Source organism: Panthera uncia (assembly GCF_023721935.1).
Source record: "Panthera uncia isolate 11264 chromosome D3 unlocalized genomic scaffold, Puncia_PCG_1.0 HiC_scaffold_9, whole genome shotgun sequence".
Classification (NCBI taxonomy): Eukaryota; Metazoa; Chordata; class Mammalia; order Carnivora; family Felidae; genus Panthera; species Panthera uncia.
The window spans coordinates 104,522-125,237 of NW_026057587.1; the positions used below are offsets into that span (position 1 = coordinate 104,522).

A 20,716-nucleotide genomic window follows, 5' to 3' on the forward strand; every position below is an offset into this window, starting at 1 on the left:
CGCCAACGGAGGTGGGAAAAGGCACAGGGCACACGGGGACCCTGGGCGGGGGGGGGGGGGGGGGGGCCACTTCACGAACTTTCTGGCCTCAGTTTCCCAGTTTAGGAGCCAAGCGGGAGACGCTCGTCAGCAAAGCCCCTCCAAGGAGCATCTCGGGGGCCATTCCTGCGGTGTCCTCACTAAACCCCACCCTAGGCCCCAAAGCTGGTCTCCAGGGCTGAGCCGGGGACCCCCCAGGGGGGTCTGGAAGCTCCACAGGAAGCCCAGAATCGGGGACGTCCCAAAAGAGAAGCTGACCCGAGGTGGGGCGCACCAGGCCCTCAGGCTCCAAGCCTCCCGGCCACGTCTCAGTAACAACACCCAACGTTCACGAACTGCCCGTGTCTGCCCGCCGACAAAAGCTTTAAACGTGTTTTTCATTGAATTCCCACGGCGACGCCATGAGGCGGGTCTCGTGCACAGTCCCACACAAACATGAGACCTCGGGCACAGAGAAGGTAAGTGACTCGCCCAGGTGACACAGCAAGGAGGGGAGGTTCTGAGATGCAGGACTGAGGCCAGGCTGGCTTCCTGCTGAGGGACGGGGAGGGGCAGACTGCAGGTTCTGAACGTACCCCCAAAAGGTGACAGCAACAAACCAGACTTGGGGGGCAGGGGCCTGCCCTGCCCTTGCCACGTGCTCGCAGAGCTGCTTGCTCAGAGAATTGGGGGGGGGGGGGGGGGTTCCGGGGGGACCCCCCCCCCCCCCGCCTCTGCCAGCCTCTCCTCAGCCGTGGTGCCTCTGACACTAGAAATCGGGACTTGCCGATAAACTATGCCCCTCAAACTCCCCAGGAAGGGGACAGGCGCTAACCCCATCTGGCACGTCCCTGGCTAGATCCTCAGGAGCCACAAGGACAAAGGGGCTGAGGCATCTGGGCCTCGGGTCAAATCCAAACTGGGTCTGGATCCTGGGAGATGTTGGAGGGAGGGGCCGGGAGAAAGGTTTTCTTTGCAGCTGTGCTACGAGAAGGTGAGCTCCTCGCTGGCTCCTGGGAAACGTCTGGAGCCGCACATGGCAGGCAAAGGACTCGTGGGCCCCTCCCGGAGAGGTGGGGCTCCCACCTCAGGGCCTTTGCACGTGCTGCTTCCTCTGCCTGGAACATTCCTTAACTACATTTCCCCATGCCCGGCCCTCCAGTTCCTTTCAGGTTTTGATCCCAACGTCAGCTTCACCGTGAGGCCTCCTGCCCTGGCGCCTGACTTCAGTTAGGAACCCCACGACCTCCGCCTTCCCCCGCCCCTCCTTCCCTGCTCATTGCTGCCCCATGAGAACACCAGCTGCCTGAGGCAGGGATGCTTCTGGTTTGCTCACGGCTCCGTTCCCAGGGCCTACGAAAGTACTGGCAGACGAGGCGCCTACTGAGTGTTAAATGAATGAACAAAGCTCCCAGCACGGGGGCTCCCGAGAGGCCTTTCTGGGGAGCCGAACACCGCCCTGGAGCCGTCCCCCAGCACCCAGAACTGGGGGGGGGGGGGTGGGGGGGCAGGAAGGGCCACAAAGCTGAGGCGGAGAAACCCCAGGCAGCATTCAGGACACGAGCAACCCACCAGCGCGCCCACACGCGCCCGCAGCCCCCTCTGGCCCAGGCGGGCCCCCGGGTCCCTGACCTTTCACCCAAGGCAGCGCTGCTCCACGCGGGGCCCACCCCGTCGCCCGCGACGAGTGGGTACGGAAGACACGCGTCTTCGTGCGCCAGCCGGCCCGCGCACTGCCGGCCTCGCCACGGCCAGCGCCCGCACCGGACGGGCGGGGGTTCCGTGCAGTCTGGCTCTGGGGCAAAGCGCCGCTGAAACGGACCGGTCCTCCCCACAGAGCTTCCGGGAAGCACCGATCCGGGGCAGGAGTCCGAAACAGGGCCCAAGGCCCAAGCCGGGCGCGGCCCTCGGCCGTTCCTCCGCCTCTCGGTCGCAGCTCCGGAGCTGTGAGGGCAGCGGGGCCGAGCAGCCGTGACACAGGCCGAATGGCCCGAGAGGCGCGACACGTTTACGGAGGTCTGCCGAGCTCTCCTCTAGAGGAAAAGCCCACAGGCGACGCGGAAGAGGACACTCACGCTACGTGGTCGTCACAAGAACGGCGTCACCGAAGTCATCAGCGGCGTCCCTTGATATCCGTGGGAGCTAACGCTGCACAGGCATCACGCGAGGGCCTCTGCCCTCGTCCACTAATCTGAGCCTCGGAACCCCGCAGTTGCCGCAATCAAATGACGGGGAAACCGAGGCACAGGGCGGTAAGGCCGCTCGTCCGGAATTCCACAGCCAAGGTATCACTAAGGCAGCGCAGAAACGCAATCGGTCTGGCTCCAGAGCCTGCGTTCTCAGCTACCCCTCTACACGGAGGCACAGAGAGGTTGAGTAACTTGCCAGGGTCCACACAGCACAGAGCGGTAGCGCTAGAAGTCAGACCTTTGCACCTTTTGACTCGAATACATTCGTTCAGCACAAGAACTACAAGAGCTCAGGCAAGTCCAGAAGGTCCCGGGGGACTCGGAGAAGTCCCTAGGAAGCCTGACGAAAGGCGAGGCAGGGAAGGTACGTCGGGACCCCCAATCCCGGGAGACGCACAGGGAAAGACGTGGGGTCCTGATTCCGTGAGGGAGGGAAGCCAAGACCACAGAGGCGGAGAGGGCAGGGCACAGAAGGGTCCTGTGGGATTCCCCAGGCAACGCGCACGGTGTCCGGAAAGGCCGAGAGGGTGCCAGAAGCGGGCAGGGGAACGGCCAGGCCTCTGCCCGAGAGCACACCGGGAATCACGCCTTCCACCTGCACCGTGAACCTCACAGCAGGCAGCCTGGAGGTGGCAGGCCAGCAGCCGGGACGGCTCCCACGGCCCCTGAGTCCAGGGCCCCGCCACCCCAAAGGACAGGGGCTCCCGTCACCCCGCCAGGAGGAAAGACAGGACTACCGCAAACCCGCCCGGGCAGCTTCCACGGAGGCTCAGACCCACAACTCCGTACTTCAGATAGGAAAACCGAGGCTGCCCCCCCCACAGGGCCAAGTGGGCAGCCCAGTGTCACTCAGCAGGTGGGAAGGAACGGAGATTCAAGGCCGGATGTGGAGGTTCTTCTGGGCTCCAGGGCGGACTCGCCATCCAAGCAGCCCTGGGCCCAGGGCACATGGAAAGAAGCCTCTGGAACCAAGAGGAGCTACTCCTGAAGATAAGCCTGTCGTGTGTGTGTGTGTGTGTGTGTGTGTGTGTGTGTGTGTGTGAGAGAGAGAGAGAGAGAGAGAGAGAGAGAGAGAGAGACGGAAGACTGAGTCTCAGGACACCGGGTCCATGCCCCTCCCCTTCCTCCCAGCTTCCTGCCTTAGCTACTATGCAAGGAGCCAGGACCCTGGGCTCCCACCCGGCTCCTGGATGGGGCATTTTTCTCCCTGTGCCTCGATTTCCCCTTTCTTCCACCCTCTGTCTTCTAGATTCAGAAAAGGGGGGCACCTCACCCCACCTGTAAAATCGGCCAATGGGAACATGTTAGAGGGCACGGGCTGCAGTGGGGAGGGAGGGCCTCCAGACTACAGACCCAATGCTGACCCCCCACCAGCCAAGGGAAAGTGGTCCAGCCAGGACACATGCCCAGGACAGCAAGACCCACCCCCAACCCGGGGTGCCCGGAATTCTTGCTCCTGCCTTTTAGGTGACAAGCAGGGTTGGGCCGCCCCACACAAAGCAGGGACCGGGGCCCCACTGCTGCCACCACACAGGACAGGAATGCCCCACCCCACAGCTGCCCCAGGGCCCTGCTCACCCCTGGCCTCAGCCTCCTGCCTGGAGTGGGCGGTGACTGCTGGGGCCTGTCCAGCCACATCCTGCGTCACTGACAGCCCAGTGGGGGCAGAACAGGAGACATTATGGGTCAGCCAGTGACCCCAAATGACCGGGAGAGGGCCCAGCTGGGGCAAAGGGCAAGAAGGAAGGCGGGAGAGTGGGGCAGCAGGGGGTGGAGGGGGGAGGCTCTAGGGACAGGACGACTTTCCAAAGCTGTGCCCACAGGGAAGGGGTGGGAGAGGGGTGGGAACCCAGCAGGAGGGGCCCAGCAACAAGAGAGAAGCCAGAGGCATCGGCCAGTGGCCCCCAGGAGAGGCAGCCCCTGCAGGCAGCTGCGGTAACAGTGAGGTAACAAGGAATAACGACAGCGAACGGACACGTCCGCCAGAGCGGGTGCCAGGCGCTGCCACAAGGACTTCATGCAGATCGTTATGCTTAATCCCCACGAGAACGCAGGAGACGGGTGCTGCCGTGACACCATTTTATAGATAAAAAATCCGAGGCTCCGAACAGTTAAGAACGTGGACCTTTCTCCTCGCCTACGAAACATTCCCGATCCACAAACAGCGTTCGAGACCCTCTCCGGGGTGATTCAGAGCAGCGAGTGAACTGTCTGCGTAGAAGGTTCCAATCAGAACATTTTGCCCTGTGGTCAAGGGCTCGGTAATCGAGGGTTTGTGGTCGCTGTTGCTGTTGCTGGGGACCCCGACACAGACGGTGACATTACGTAACAACGTGCGCCCCCAGGAGCACACTCCCGTGGCCCTGGGCACACGGCAGGTGCCCAGCAGGCAGTGGCGTCTGTGACCGGGGCTCAGAAGCCCGAGGCCGAAGCAGACTGCCTCCCAGCAGCGATCTCACCTGAGGCCTGCGGTTTAGTCTCCTGGCCTCAGTCCCCTCGAGTGCAAGGTGGGGTACCGACGCCAGACGCTCTTTCACTGGGCCGGACGGAGGATATGAAGACCACCCACAGACACACTCTCGTCACAGGGCTTGATATGTGCCCGTTCAGCCCGGCTGGCTCTGAAAAGCATCCTGGTGGCCAAAATCCTCAAGAGGCCACCGCGTCTGGGACACCCTCCCCGCGGGGCCAGTGGGTTCACACGCTCACTGATGGAAATGCCCTCCCACACCACTTCCTTTCTTCTCACGAAGAGGAACCACGCCAAGCAGTCCACACGCATGCACGCACACACGCGCACACACACACACACACACACACACACACACACACGGGCCAGCAGAGCCAGCCTCTTGCCCAGCTACGACCGCAAGGCCCCACACCTCCCCGCCGAGCAGCCAGTTGGTCAAACAGGGAGGCCCCAGACCCCGGGAGCCCTCCGGCAAGGCCCAAGGACAAGGTACCCTGTAGGTGCCCAAAAAATGCCAGCAAAGGCCCATCCTCACGGCCACACCGCGCAGCGAGAGGCGCGGCAGGAAACGGGGTCACTGCGAGGAGAGACAAGGGTGCAGCTTAGGAGAGCCGGTCGAGGGCGCACGCGTGTGCGGGCCAGCACGTAGGTAGACAGCACTCCTCTTTCCCCGCAGGCAGGTCGCCCCCGAGAGGCGGGGCGGCTCCTCGGTGAGAGGAACCGACAGCCTGGATCCCCAAATCAGGGCTCCAGACACGCGTTCCGAGTCTCTTCATCTCAGAGCCTCCAGTGCACGAGCTCCGGGGCCACGGCTCAGGGAGGCAAGGGGCTGTCAGCACCCGGGAGACCCCAACAAAGCCAAAAGGAGTCCAGGGGAGGCTGGGCTGCCAGCAAAGCGTATACAGCAGGCGTCCCGTGTCCGTACACAAATTCCACAGCTGACTCTGAGAGGCAGAGATCCCAGCTCAGCCTGGCCCCGGTCTCCATCACCCCCCCCCCCTCCTTTAGAGCGGGAGCTAAGAGATTTTACCAGAACGTCCAGAGGCCAGTGGTCCCTGCCGTGACACCCCAACTCCCCTCAGGGGACCCAGGGAGCCCTGGCTGGACCCCGTCAGAGCCACACCAGCCCTCACGGGGACTCGGTGAGAGAAGGCCCCAAAAGTGGCCCCGGGTATACACCCCCCCCCTTACTCACCGTGTGGGGCCGGGCGATCTGCACAGGGTAAGAAATGCCATGGGGCGGGTAGCGGGGCTCGGTGGCCCTCCACGTCTGTGCCACAGGCTGCGTGGACCCCGACATGGCGGCGAGCGTCTGGGGGCTCTTGGGCCCCAATAATCTCCCTCTCGGTGGCCACCAAGGTTAAGAGCCAGTCCTCCTCATCTGCTCACGGGCCGCCCTGTCACAGGAACCTGAGAAAAAACCAAAAAAGAAACAAGATCAGCCACGGGACAGTGTCCCCTCCAAAGACCCTGGTGGGGCCCCCTAATGGTTCCTTTGGTCCCTGAGGACAAGCAAGCACACAGGTCCTCCTGACCCTCCTCCTCCAAACCGCGGGGCGCTTCCTGCCCACCGACAGCAGGAGGTGGCAACATGGCATCTGGGGGACCCCCGAGCCACAGACCAGGCCAGACACGCCTCCCCCACCCACGACCAAGGCCCTGGCTCAGCAGGCACAGGAACCCCAACCCTGTGAACAATGCCCCACCATTCCCCGAAGGGTCCCGAGCCCCCACGGCCCACCGGACCTCACCCCACGACCCCTGCAGATTTCCGAGTCACCAGGGCAAAGTTCTCGGACAGCACCCAGTTCAGGCGGGCAGCCGGGGGCCTGTCCTGAGAGGCACCGCCAGGGTGAGGCGCACGGCTGCGTCCCTGGCCACGGTGGGCAGGGTCAGCTCGGGCAGGACACGGGTCACAGCGTGACCCCGGGCAAGGCCGGGCCTGCCTGGACCTCCGCATGACCCCGTGCAGGAGCAGAGCTGGGAGCGGGGGGACTGGGCAGCCGGGGGCCGCGTTGGGGAAACAGCTAAGGACCCAGACAAGAGCCGGGGTGGGAGGAACGGACAAACTGTACCTCCCATGGGACAGAAAACACCCATGTCCAGGCTGGAAAAAAATCTCAAGAAGCAGTCCCGTGCTGTTAGAGCTGGGGAAACTGAGTCTCGGGAGGAAGAAAGGACTCAAGGGCGCCAGGAGGCCCTTAGTCACAAGCTGCCTTTGCCCAGAAATCTCTGGGGGGGCCTCCATCCCCCCACTCCTGGGCCGCCTGCCCACGCCCAGGGTGAGAGCCGGGCACCGCCTCTGCCCCCGTCCCCATCCCCCCTCCCCCCTCCCCCGGCCCCGCACGTGCAGCCCCGCCCCCTGCTAGAAAAATCCATGATGGCGCAGGGGCCTGGCACCTGGACGCCGCGGTGCGCCGGGCAAGGCTGGGGCTGCATCTCACGACGCCCCTCCTCGCCCTGCCCCGGGTTCACAACTGTCCTTCTCCAGGGGAAGACGCCGGGCCCCTCCCCTGGCGATGGGCCCCGTGGCCATCTCGAACTGGGACGGAGGGCTGAGGTCGCGGTGGTCAGAGGAGGAACGAGACCCCCATCTGAGGCTCTGGTGGCGTCCCCCTCCCCACCCCCATCTTTCCCGCCACTGTAGATGTGACCTTCCTTTCTGGAACCATCCTCCGGCCTCCCACCGGCGCTCGGGAAGTAGTCACGTGACCCGGGCCTGGCCAATCCAAGTCCTGCATCCCCCGGGCCAGGGATTGGTCGAGGGATGCGCCCGCGGCCCCAACTAGGCCAATGAGAGGCAGTCTTGAGACTCTGGCTGGGGGAACCAGCTTGGCCCCGAACCAGGAGCGCGAAAGCCTGCGGTTCTGGGGGCCACCTCATGGCAGGTGCCCGCCGAGCAACGACGCCGGCCGGCAGGAAGCCAGAGCGGAAGGGCGGGGGGAGCGCGGCGGGGTCCTGATGACAGCCAGGCCTGAAGGCGAAGCCTGCTCGCTCGCTTAGGAGAGCGGAGACGGCCGCGTGCTTGGCCTTCGCCGGCCCAACCTGGGTTTCTGTCGCTTGCCACCAGAAGTCTGACTCAGCCAGGGAAGGAAGGAGTCACAGATCAATGCACCTACGGGCACCTCAGCAAGCTGCCCACGTGGGCTTTTCCCAGCCACCGAGACAGGATGTGCCCTGTAATTTTTATGAACACGGGACCAAATCCTGCTCAGCTAACAGACGCTGTTAGTATCACTTCCCCTAGTACTGTCTCTGCCGTGGCTTCAGCCTAGTGACAGTGATGCTCTGATGGGGGCGGGGGGGGGGGGGGCGCTGCCCTGCCGGTTCCCACCGAGGGCAACGTGACATCTGCCCGATAGCCCAGAGACAAGAAACCGGCCCGGGGAGAGGGGCAGGTGTGGCCACTTCCGGACCCCGTTCCAGAATTCCCATTGCTCCCATCCATCTGGGAGCCCAGTGGATCCTGGTCACGCAAATTCCGTTCTGCTTTCTCTCTGGGCTCTGAGGCCAGCACCTCGGCAGGGAGAGGCTCCCAACTGGTCGCCCCTCCTCCAAGCGCAGTGGGGGAGCTTCCAAATGGCTGTTTGATTTTGCATTGCATAAGGCGGCAAAGAAGTCTGATTTACCCACAGCTTTTCTAACTTCCTTTGCCTAACAAGACGCCAACTGGGGATGGCAGGCCTCTGCCAGATGCTCACACGCGCAGTGCACGTGGGCTCCAGAAGCCGGGGAGGTGACACCTTTCCAAACCGGCCCTGGAGAACCCTCAGCGGCTCCCCACCCTCCTCACACCAAGGCCACGGTCTGGCCGCGTTCCCATTCCCTCAAGACTCACGGTGTGTCGGCTGCCAAGCTCGAGGGGCCTCAGCCATCAACAGGTCACCCCGGCACTCCCTGGCCCTGTGTCCTCACATCTAGGTTGTCCCCAAAGCCAGGGGACTCTGGGTGCCCCCTCCATTCACCACGAGCTTATTTAATAAACCCAATTTCCACCCCTCCCAACCTCAGTCACATTTCTTGCCAGCTCAAAAAAAAAAAAAAAATTTTTTTTTTTTTTTTTTAGGAAAACATTTTGGTGGTTCCTCCAAAAGTTAAACACAGAATTACCCAATGACCCAGCAATTCCAGTCCCGGGCACGTTCCCAAAAGAACTGAAAACGGGGACTCGAACAAATACTTGTATACGAACGTTCAGAGCTGCACTATTCACAACAGCCAAGGGGTGGACACTGCCCAAGGGTCCATCAACAGATGCACGGACAAACAAACTGTGGTCCGTCCACACGGTGGAACGTGACTGAGTCACAAAAAGAAATGAACTACTGACACAGCTACACCGCGGGTGTGAAAACATCACGCCGCGTGAAAGGAGGCGGTCACAAAAGGCCGGCTAGTGTGGGAGTCCCCTTACAGGAAGAATCCGGAATAGGCAACCCCATAGAGTCCCGAAACGGACTGGTGGCCGCCAGGGCCGAGGGCGTGGGCAGTGACTGCTAACGTTGACCCGGGCTCTCCGAGCGGGGATGGAAATGTATTTAAATTAGATACGTGTAGTATCTGCATAACACTGTCAATGGAAAAACAAATGTTAAGCGCTGACTTCCTCAAGGTTTGAATGTGAATGACAAGGAAAACTAGGACGCACCTCCATCAAAGACAGGGGTAGGAGAGGGGTGAGGGAGACCCCCCGGGAAACCCCCCCCCCCCGGGGACTCAGCAGGGTGCCCCGGATCTGGTCTGGGCTGGAAGGCCTTCTGAAGCCGGATCGAGGCTGCAGCCAGTCTCGGCACAGCGGCCCCAATACCACCGCGGGTCTGGTGGCTTCGGGGTCAAGAGAGGGTAGCACGCATCCATTTATGTACAGAAACGTTGGGGTCCCCGCTGCGCGCTGAGCCCCACATGAGTGAATGAGGCGGAGCCCAGCTGCCGAGGGTCTCGGTGTCCCGACCGGGTGGGGGTGGGGTGCAGCAGGGAGCAGAAAGCAAACAGTGACCTCGGAGATGGGATGCTCAGGCTACTCCAGCCTCGGGGAGGGCGAGGGGGTCTCGGGGAGAAGGGGGAGAAGGGAGAAGTTCCCGGAGCGGAGCGGGCACAAGACAGCCGGGGGGGGGGGGGGCCGGGGGGGGGGGGCCCCCTGAACGGGAGCCCAGAGGTGAGACCAGGCCCCGCGTGCTTGAGTAACTGATTGAGTGAGCACGAGGCAGGTGGGGGGGACAGTCACCCAAGGCCCATGGGCCACGGCAAGGATGGGTTCTGTTCTAAGGGCTCTGAGGGACCACAGACGGTGGTTGGGGAAATGAAGAGTCAGTGTTTTATTTTATTTTTTTTTAATTTTTTAACATTTATTTATTTTTGAGAGACAGAGAGAGGCAGAGCATGAGTGGGGGAGGGGCAGAGAGAGAGGCAGACACAGAATCCGAAGCAGGCTCCAGGCTCCGAGCTGTCCGCACAGAGCCCGACGCGGGGCTCGAACTCACGGACCGCGAGATCGTGACCTGGGCTGAAGTCAGTGTGTTTTATAAGCAGGCGCCACAGAGAGCCGGGAGACCTCGGGGCTCCTGCGGGCATCCAAGCAAGAGACGACGCTGGCCGGATCGGAGCGGCAGCACCAGAGAAGGAGAAGCAGGCACAGCCCAGGGAAGTCGGGAAGGAGCTCCCACCCTGGGGTGGAAGAGGCCAAGTGGCCTCCCAGAGACGGGGGCCCTCTGTCCCCTCGTCAGGCAGGAAGCCTCACACCTCTGAGCCTCAGTTTCCTCGGGTACACGTCCAGAATTCCTGCGCCACCAGCCTGCCAGCAGGACGGCATGCTTGGGAAGCAATGCCATCACGCCTGGTAAACAGCAGGCGCTCAATGAGGCAAACTCAGCAAGGGCAGGGCTCCGAGGAGACGAGACGGCCCTCAAGCGGGGCTAAGAAATGGCTGAGCCAGGTAGCGTGGGATACTTCCGAGCCCCAAAGCCCCAGCCCGGGCCTCGCGCGTCCAAGCCACAAACCAGGGCACTAGGGCCGCCGAGCCAGGCAGAGGAGGGCCAAGAACTCCAGTCCTGCATGGGGCCCGGCACGAATGGTCCACGGTGGGGACCACCCACAAACAGCACAGGGGCCCCAGGGTGGCCCTCTACTGCACCTGCCCCAGAGGCAGCGGCCCACCAGAGAGCCCCGCGGGCCCCACGGGGCAGCTCCCCACAATCCTGACCTCACAGCCCGTGTTCCATCCACCGCGTGGCCTTCCGTCCAAATCTGCAGGAGGAAGCTCACCGCTGTGGGTTTTGTCTGCCTTGCCCCCGCTGCATCCCACAAGCCTACCGGTGCGCCTGGCACACAGCAGGTGGTCAACAAGGGAACCTGTCCGGGCAGGTGCCAGTAACTCCAGGTGAGGCCAGAGCCCTCCTGCCCCCACATTCCTCTCCGGCCCCAGGCAGGACGCAGAGGCCCCACTGAGGCACATTCCATGGATTTTCCGTGCCTCGTGCGGCCCGCTTCAGCTCCGGGGAGGGCGGATTACAGCAGGTCGGGGCCGGGACGGCTCCGAGAGCGGGCGGGGGACGGACGTGCGGGGTGCTCCTTAAGGTGCCTGGGAGCCTTCCGACCTGAGCCCAGGCTCGGGAGAAGACGAGAGGCCAGCTGTCTGTGCCACCCAATGCCTGAGACTTTCCCGTAACTAGTGGGCACCGACGTCAGAACCCGTGGCAGGTCGGGGAGCCTCAGAATGAAAACTCAGCTGTCAGCCCGAGAGAAGCCCCCAGCACATGCACACACACGCGCGCTCGCCAGAACCCTCCAGAACCCTCCAAGGTGCTCGGAGAAGCCACAGGCCCCACACAGGGGACCTGGTCTCTCGTACCCCCGCCCCCGCCGGCCTGTCCGGGCTGGAGAGACAGTGATGCACTGGGAACGCCGTGGCCTTCCTCGCCACGGCTCTTCAGCCTCTAGAAGGGCATGGGACCGCTCAGCAGCTACTGGACAAATGTTTGTTTGGATCACTGGCAATTCCCCTGCAAGGGCCTGGCACGCAGAGGTGCGCTAGCTTCCCGGAACCTGGGTGAACAATGCACCACAAACAGGATGGTGGAGGGGCGCCTGGGGGGGCTCGGTCGGCTGAGCATCCGCCTTCGGCTCAGGTCATGATCTCGTGGTCTGTGGGTTCGAGCCCCGCGTCGGGCTCTGTGCGGACACCTCGGAGCCTGGAGCCTGCTTCAAATTCTCAGTCTCCCTCTCTCTCTGCCCCTCCCCGGCTCACGCTCGGTCTCTCAAAAATAAATAAATGTTAAAAAAAAAAAAAAAGGAAGGGCTGAAAACAACAGAAATGCATTCTCTCACCGTTCTGGAAGCCGGAAGTCCCAAATCAAAGTGTGGGTCAGGGCCACGTTCCTCCCCCTAGGCTCCGGGTCGGGGTGGGGGGGATCCTTCTGGACTCGTCCAGCAGCGAGTAGCCCCGGGCATCCCTTGGCTTTCGGCCACCTCTCTGCTGGCCCTCCCCCGAGAAGGACCCCAGTCATTGGATTCAGGGCCCACCCTCGTCCAGTTGTGACCTCATCTTAACTAATCACATCTGCCAAGACCCGCTTTCCAAATAAGATCATGTTCCCAGCTTCCAGGTGGACATGAATTACGGGGGGAGACGCGCCTTTAACCCGATACGGTAGGTGCTCGATGCATATTTGCTCGGCCCACTGCCATAATCCGGAGCCTGGCACACAGGAGGATCCAACAAATACGTACCGAGCAGAAACAGCCTGGCCCCGGGAGCACGGAGCCCCGGAAGCCAGCACGGGGGACGTGAGCACCGAGGCTGTTCTGGGATGTGACGTTAAGAGGTGGCAGAAACCCCAGCTAGAACGAAGCGGACTGTTTACGCCTTGAGTTTCTAGTTTCTGGCGTTCCGGGAAAACGGGGAGCCGGCCAAGTACCAGCTCCACCTTCCACAGGGCCTCCTTGCTCAGGGATCCGGCTCTCAGCTGAGCCCTGGGACACAGAGAGCCCCGTGGGAGGCGGCCCCGGTGAGCCCAGAGGAGCCTGCCCGGCCCACGAGGGCAGGGGGGTGAAGCCAGAGTCCCTGCCCCCTCCCAGGCGGCTCCCCGCCGTAAACCACGATCACCGGAACCTTCGTGGACAGGTTCTGAGACGCGGCCGCGAGTAAAAGACCCCAGACCCCTGCCTTCACAGAGCTGCTATTCTAGCAGGCCAGACCGGAGTAATTACAGGAATGTTGGGAGGTGTCTGCGGTGTGGGGAAAACGAGAGGCATGAGGAGGGTAGACGGGGGATGGCTGGCGGCGGGGCGGGGCATGGAGAAGGAGAGAGAGGGGAGAAAGGAAGCATGCGGATGTCTAGGGAAGCTGCTCCAGGCAGACGGAACAGACAGTGCAAAGGCCCTGAGGTGGGGAGGGAATGGCCAGGCGCCCGGATGGCAAGAGTGGAGTGAGCAAGGCCCCTGTGAGGTCACACAGGCTTTCACTCTGAACGAGAAAGGAAGGCGCCACCCTCTGGGCAGGGGTGATGTTCGGGGTCTCCTGTACCAAGCCTGCTCCTTGTGCCCCTGTATTAAAGGAAACTTCAGCTGTGCCCTCCGTCGGGGAGTAACCCACCTGGAATCCTAACGCGATTAAAGCCACCATTCAGGGTCCCCTGGAACACAGGTCCCTATCCAGCAGGAGTAAAACTGGCCTCCTTGCCCCTGACACGACCTCTCCGCCCCAAGGAGGAGCCAGGGACCCAACCACGGCCTGCTCATGGCTCTACCCAAAGAGCAGCGCCCCTGAGTGGCCCAAAGTCACGTACGGCTCAGCTCAGAGCACTGCCCTCAGAAATGCCACCCGCCCACCCCTAAACAGAGACCAGCCAAGACAAGCCCATCCCAAACGGGGTCTCTGCCTCATTCTGGCCAATGAGGCACTGGGGGCGGGGGGCGGGAGGGGGTCACAGCAGTGGACCAGCTGGACAAAAACTCCTGCCAACCAGTGACAGGCCTGTCCCAACACAGAAAGCACCTCTTCACCCCAGGTACTCAACAGAAGACGGATGGAGGGGGAAGGAGGAGTGGGTGGGTGGGTAGAAGAAGGAGGGAGGGAGGAAGGGGAGAGCGAGGGGGGAGCATGGATGGAGGAATGACGGACGGACAGATGGACAGACAAATCAACAGATGGACATCAATTTTATTTTCTTTAGTGTTTATTTTTGAGAGAGAGAGTGCGAGTCGGGGAGGGGCAGAGAGCAAGGGAGACACAGAACCCGAAGCAGGATCCAGCCTCCGAGCTGTCAGCACAGAACCCGACGCGGGCCTCGAACTCACAGACCGTGAGATCATGACCTGAGCCGAAGTCGGACGCTTAACTGTCTGGGCCACCCAGGCGCCCCAGATGGACATCAATTTAACTGTGCCACTGTCCACAGAGCCCAGCGTGCCTTTATTCCACAAATATGCCCACATCAGGCTCCCCGCCAGCCACTGTGGGAGACACACACGAGCACCACCACCCCCAGAATCCCCAAGCCTGCACAACTGCCCCCCAAGTACCAGCCTGCTGGGCACAGAGGACCCTGGGGAAAACCGCCTCCAGTCTCCAACTCCAGAATCAGAACAGGGAGGGACAGGTGCAAAGATTCATCGAGAAGAGATCTCTCAAAAGCTCAACACCCACAGAAGAGTCCCCAAAATGAGGGCTATGGCTCAAGTACTCTCGGCTACTAGAAACACAGGGTGGGGACGAGTTTGCCATAATGACGATGGCAATATTAGTCACCGGGCAGGTACTGTTACGATCCCCATGCTGCAGATGAGCAAATCGAGGCTGGGTGAAGTGAACTGACCAAATGGCAGAGCAAGGCCCTAGTTAGGAGGGTATGCAGGACTGGGGGGACCCGCGCCCAAACACAGAGCAGACAGAGAGCTTCTCGAGGGGGGATGAGCATGGGGTCCAGGCATCCGGTGAGATGGGCAGTGGCCTGAGCTGAGCCCACTTCTGACGCTTCAGGGGAACAACAGCGAGGGTCGTGGGGACAAAAGCTGCCGCCGGTCCACACGGGGGACCAGGTCCAAGGACAGAGAGCCCTGGACTGGCCACAGCCCGCGCCAACCTTCCAGGGAAAACCAGAAGCCTGGTACCGAACACACCCCAGGCAACCTGCGCCAGCTCGCACCTCCCCTAAAAGGGATCCCCAGCCTCGGCTAGAATTTCCACCGCCCCCAGATGCTGCCTGGTGCCCTCCCAGGGTCCTCAGACCTGCCTGAGAGTCTGTGGTTCTACCGGTGGCATTCTTCGGGCACCCGCACAGAGGAAGGCCCCGATTTCCCTCACCGAACATGACTGCCCCATTCAACAGATCAGGAAACTGAGGCTCAGAGAGGTGAACTCACTCACCCAAGGTCATGCAGCCAGAAGGCACCCTGGTCCAGCCCCACACACCCTCCGAAGTGAGCAGAAGAGTGCCACCGAGGAGGCCCGTTTCGGTCTCGGATTTAGTTGGTACATTCGTGTCCACTGGGCTGTGGCCAGCTCGGCCGCCCAGCCCTGCTCCCCCACCATAGCCAGATCTGCTCCAAATCGCTTCCTCCTGGACTCCCTTCCCCCTCCCCCTCTTAATTTTAAAAGGAAGAGAGAGAGAGAGAAGCCACAGTCATGACAAACCCTCCCGCACGCCAGGTCACAGGGTCCCCTACGAGAACCCTTGCCTCGAGACGCGCCCTCCCTCTTGGGTATTTCACAAACATTACGCTGGATTTTTCCTGGCTCTTCCTCATTAGGTTCTGAGCGCCCCGGGAGGGACATGTTTTCCATCTGGCCTTCCAAACAGCAATTTTTTCTGCAGAGGGGGAAGAGGGGGAAACCAGAGAAGAAGCTGGTGTCTGGGCAGGGGGGGGGGAGGGGGGGCGGGGGGGACGCTGGCACCAGCTGTGCGACTGGGCAAAGTGCTCGACCCTCTGCCCCGGGGGCTTGGAACAGAGCGGACTACAGAGTGGGAAGCAGGGACCTGACTCGGCGAGCCGTGTCGGGGCTCAGCGTGGTGCCCGCTCGCAGTGAGCGCTCGTCCACACAGGGGGCGGGGCGACCACATACGGATCCAGGACGCCGGGACTGCAAAGGCTGCGGGGCTCGGGGTCCCGGATCCGTCCACATCGCTGCCTGGACGGCAACGAACCAACAACCAAGGAGTCAATGGACCACAGATCACCGCTCTGGACATTCTGCTGAATGAAGTGAGCCAGACACACAAAAGGGCAAAAACGCTGTACGATTGCGCTTACAGGAGGCGACCGGCCTAGTCATCTCCTAGGGACAGAGAGTAGAGGGGTGATGGCTAGGGCCTGGAGGAAGGGGTATGGGGAGTAATGGCCCCTTTAAAAATGCCCGAGACCTGAACGTTTTTGTGTTGTGTATTTTACCACAACTTAAAAATTAAGTAATAACAAAAACAAAACAGAAGCAAAGCGCACACCTCCTCCAGGGAGGCCTCCCTGGTTGCTAGCCAAGGCAACCAGCTGGGCTGGTATCCTCTGTGGTGGCTTCCGCTGCCCTGGGGGCCCCGTGGAAGAGCCGGTGCCGCCCAAGGCCCTGCCAGGGGTCCCGGCACAGGGCAGCAGCCCCTCGCGGCCAGGCACTGAGGGGGACCACAGTCAAGGCCTCGTTGCCTGTAGCCCACGTCGCCCCCAACCCAGGCAGCGTCAGGAGAGGGCTGAAAGGCCCCCCGAAAGCCACGGGGACACAGGGAGGGGCTGACCGTCTGCCGGCTCCGCCCATCACTCACCAGGACCCGGAGGGTGGAGGGGGCGGCGGCGAGGGGGGGCGCGCGCGGCAGACTCCGGGTTCCCACAAACTTCCCTGCGCAACATCTGGCAAACGTGTCCGCAGCCGCGCAGCTGCCGGAAACGCCTCCTCCCGTCCCGCCTCCACGCACGCTGGGCCCCCCAGGACGGCTTTCTGAGGAATTTATGGGGTCGTCCTGAGTATTTCGGGGCAGATCTCTGGGGGACGTCCTCCACCACGTGTGAAGGAGGACAAATGTTCCCGCTGCTAAGAATAGCTTCGCCAGCAGCGGCGCCGGGGGCTGGGAGCCCACCCCCCCACCCCCACCCCAGCAGCTCCCCCCTCGCATCATCCCCCCTCCCCACCTTCCACCAATGCCACCCAGGTGCCAGGCGGCGGGGGAAGGGCCCATTTCGACCAGCTCCCTCCAAGGCTCCAATGTGGATCACAGCAGCCCCTGCGATTTCCCCGAGGGCTTTCGCTGATCAGTGCGTGTCAAGGATCAAGAACCCAAAAGGCCCTCCGGGCCCTGCAGCCAGGAGCCCGCAGACGAGCGAGCACACAGGCCTCAGGGCCCGGAGCGGGAGCACGCTTCTGGGATCCGATCACCAGTCCGCGGAGGGAGCAAGATTAACCAGGCTCCGGTGGGGGGAGAGGTCCCAGGCCGGAAATAGGGAGGGGGAAACAGCGAGGAGGGCTGAGGATACCACGCCAGGCCGGAGTCTCACGGAGGAGAGGGGCAGGTGGGGGCTGCCTGTGTCAGGGGGTGGCCGCTGCTCAACCCCAGCCGGGCATCCTGGCCCCTGGAGAACGGGGCCCAGGGGATCACAGCGTCCAATTCTTTCGGGCAAAGAAAGTCTGACTTTGAGACATTCCTCAATTTACAGTTTTTATTTCAAAAACATGGACCATAAACCCAACCCAATAAATCAGTCTGACATCCAAATACAGCCCGTGGGCTGCCAGGATGTGACCTGTGGCTTCTGACATGTGGTCAGCTGGAAACCACAAGAGAGGGCCCAGCAAAGCCCAGGGGAGCTTGGGGAGCGGGGAGGCCGGTGACAGGCAGGAATGTCCTCCCACATGGCTTGGAGGGGGACCTGAGAGGCCCCTAATTAAAACAGGGAGTGGGAGGGGCTGGGCCCACTTACCCAGTGAGTCTTAAATAACACCTACCCCCTCCCCAAAGGACACACACTGGCCGTGAAAGGGGGGCTGGGCAGGGACCCCGAGCTGGCTCATGTCCAACCCATGGAGTGAGCCGGCCATGGCCAGCAGCTGTTGTCTTCGCCCACCCAGCACCCGCTGCTTGCAAACTGTACCCTATGTCCTTGGGGCTACGACCCCTCGATTCTGGGCTCTGAGGGAGGCTGACTCTGCCTCCCGGGTCTGGCCAATGAGCACAGTCTCAGGAGCACCACCAGGGCCACCACCAGAACCACAGCCGCCGTCACTGGTTTGGGGAAGGGCTTAACTCTCAAGCTGAGCCCGTAAAGTTCACTCCCACGATTTCTGTTCTAACAGTGGGGACAAGGCTTACCTTCCACTGGGCTAAGTTGTGATCGTTAGTCTTAGGCTACCAGGGATCGGACACGGGGAGCCCCTTGTCACCTGAGCCCCTGGATCCAACCATGCCTGAAGCTCACCCTGATATCCTTTTGTGCTAAATGCAGGAGGAGCAGAGAGTCTGCCAGTTGCAACCAACACACCTAAGACAGCGACCCCCTGAAAACCCCAGCTCGAAGCCATGAATCTCCCTGGAATCAGATCTGCAGTCTCTGGTCCCCTCACCTGTACAGGTAGGGAGATCTCCCAAGCCGGCCAGAAGGTAGCAAGAGGAATTAGATGGGAGCCCCGGACAAATTCAGCCTAGGAGGAAGGGGCCGGACAAGAGCCTGAGATAGGCCTATGCGGTCTCTCACCCTGAAGAAACAGTCTCCTGGCCAAGCCTGAGCTATCAGTGGCCCTAACGGGGGATCCGGCAGGCAGCCACTTTGCGGACAGAGGCTGCCCCTTCCTAGCTGACTCAGATCTGGGTCACTCCCCAGCAGCAGGCACGCCCCCACCCACAACGTCCTCTGGCCTCTGGCCTTGGCTTCTGGAGGAATATCCCGAGGTGGAGAGCTGCCGTGGCCCCTCTTTCAGACAGGGGCATTGTCCGAAGCCAGGAGGCCTTGCGGGCTGCACCCACAGACACACCTTGGGCCCCACCCCTGCTGGAGCCTGTTTCCCGGCCTGGAGGGTGGCCAAGGCTCAAACCAGGAGCAGGTAGAGACCCTGACCCCTCAGCCCTGACCCCACGGGCGCTGACTTCTCCCACCATCCTCTTTTCTCTCCGACCTCCATGTAGCCACAAGTTGGTTACAGCTCCCATTTCGCAGATGGGGAGACTGAGGCTCTGGGGGCAAAGAGGGCTCTTCGGTGTGCCACGGGCAGGAACAGGACCATGGAAAGATGAGCCAACTCCACCTCCAGATCCCAGGTCCTGAGCAGTCATGATAACAGACCCAAGGTGAGCACCGTGCACTCATCACCATGGCTAACTGCTAACACGGTGCTCACGCTCATCAGTTTATTTCATCGTCGCCATATCCCTGGAAGCAAGACTGAGGCACAGAGAGCTTAAGTGACTTGCCTGCCAGGCTAGCCCTCTCCAGCACCCACCTCTTATCCATTACGTCCTGGGAATCCACTGCCAGTGTCCCCAGCCTCCCAGCTCAGGCTGGGGGACACCTCTGCCTCTCCCTGATCAGGCTGCGGCTGGGGCCTCACAGGCCTTGTACCCAACATCACCGCTCACGGGTCCAGGCCAAGTCCTGCCAGCCGGAGGCAACCACAAGTCGCTACAGATGGGCCGTGGCCATCTCCATGTGAACCTGGCCGGCCCCCCGGGCCAGCCGCAAAGCACCACCCCGGGGTCCCGGAAGGAAAAGGGAGCAGCATCTTCAACCCCACCCCAGCCCCCTGGCTCTGCTACGTCCCTCATCGGGACCCGGACTCCTCATTCCCAGGGTCCCCGCTGCTTATTTCCCACCTCCCCACAGCCCCAAAGGTAAGGCCCGTGAAGGCAGGATCCACACCTGCTGTGTCCACCCCGGAGTCCCAGCTCAGGGCACGCCGCAGGCCCTCCATAAGTGCTTGCTGAATCCATGAGCCCCCTGACAGCATCCCTGCAGACTCTGAGCCGAAGCTCGAAGGCCACTTTGGGAATGGAGAAACTGAGGCCGAGGAGGGGTCGACTTACAGTCAGATCCTGGGGTGTCGCCTACAGCAGGCCAGCATGCCCCAAGAACTGATCCACGTTTATACCGCCTGTTCCCCCACGGCTCTCACTGTGGCCTGGGGCCCTGATCCCTTCCTCCTGGAAGCTGCGAGGCCGGCCCATCCATCAGCCGTGGCTGGGACTCCGGAGGCCGTCACCACCAAGGGGCCGCAGCGTGCCCGCTCTGGGCCTCGGGGTCTCCCCCTGTCAAGGGCACCCGGCAAATAAGACAGCTTGCAGGGGAGGGGGATGACTGCGACCCAGGTGCTGGGTGAGTGGCCAGGCATGTGGGGAATGAGCGTTCGGGGCTTGGGGGGGGAGGACCCAGCACGGAATCCGGGGAGCCTCCGGCCTCCTGGGTCACGTCCTCCTTAGCAGGGACGCCTGAGCGGGAAGGACGGCTGGCAGCAGGCAACAGGCAGGTTCCGGGATCTGTGATTTGGGTTCTGGGCGAGGGAGGCGGGTTCCGGACCCCTCCGACAGGGAGGAGACCTCACGAGGTCCTGGCCCCTCGGCCGGGGACGCGGAAGGGTGGGGGTCCCTGGCCCTATGAGCTTCTAGGGCTGCTGTAACAAACGACCACAATCCAAGTGGCTTACAACAACGGAAATTTATTCTCTCCCCGCTCCGGAGGCCCGGTGTCCAACATCAAGGTGTGGGCAGGCCACGCTCCCTCCGAAGGCGCCCGGGGAGGATCCCTCCGGCCTCCTCCAGCTTCTGGCCACATCACTGCGGTCTCTGCCTGTCTTCACACAGCCATCGTCTGTGCTCTCTCTTCCGTCCCTCACAAGGACACTGGTCCCTGACACAGGGCTCGCTCGGGGAATCCAAATGACCTCATCTCAAGACACGTCTGCAAAGACCCTTTTTCCGAAGCAGGTCCCATTTAGAGGAGACGGGCATGAACGCGTGCGAATCTCTTTTTTTGGGGGGGGGAGCTGCCATTCAGTCCACTGCGCAGGCCCCGGCCTTTCCTGACGTTGCCCACCGATGATGGCGAGCTCGCTCCCTGCCGGGCCCCGGGCCCGGGG

General features: G+C 62.2%; 1 protein-coding gene across 8 annotated transcripts in view; it reads right to left on the reverse strand.

The window, feature by feature from the left end:
- Positions 1-20,716, reverse strand: part of LOC125915025 (nuclear receptor corepressor 2-like) — a 125,092-nt gene that overhangs the window by 99,381 nt on the left and 4,995 nt on the right. For 6 of the 8 annotated variants that reach the window (XM_049620649.1, XM_049620652.1, XM_049620651.1 and 3 more), the window contains exon 2: positions 5,873-6,087. In XM_049620649.1, the coding sequence (XP_049476606.1) occupies positions 5,873-5,977 (105 nt within the window). In that variant the 5' untranslated portion in view covers positions 5,978-6,087. Of the gene's footprint in view, positions 1-5,872; positions 6,088-7,077; positions 7,491-20,716 lie in introns of those variants that run through there. The other 2 variants (XM_049620655.1, XM_049620648.1) reach the window with 1 other exon arrangement.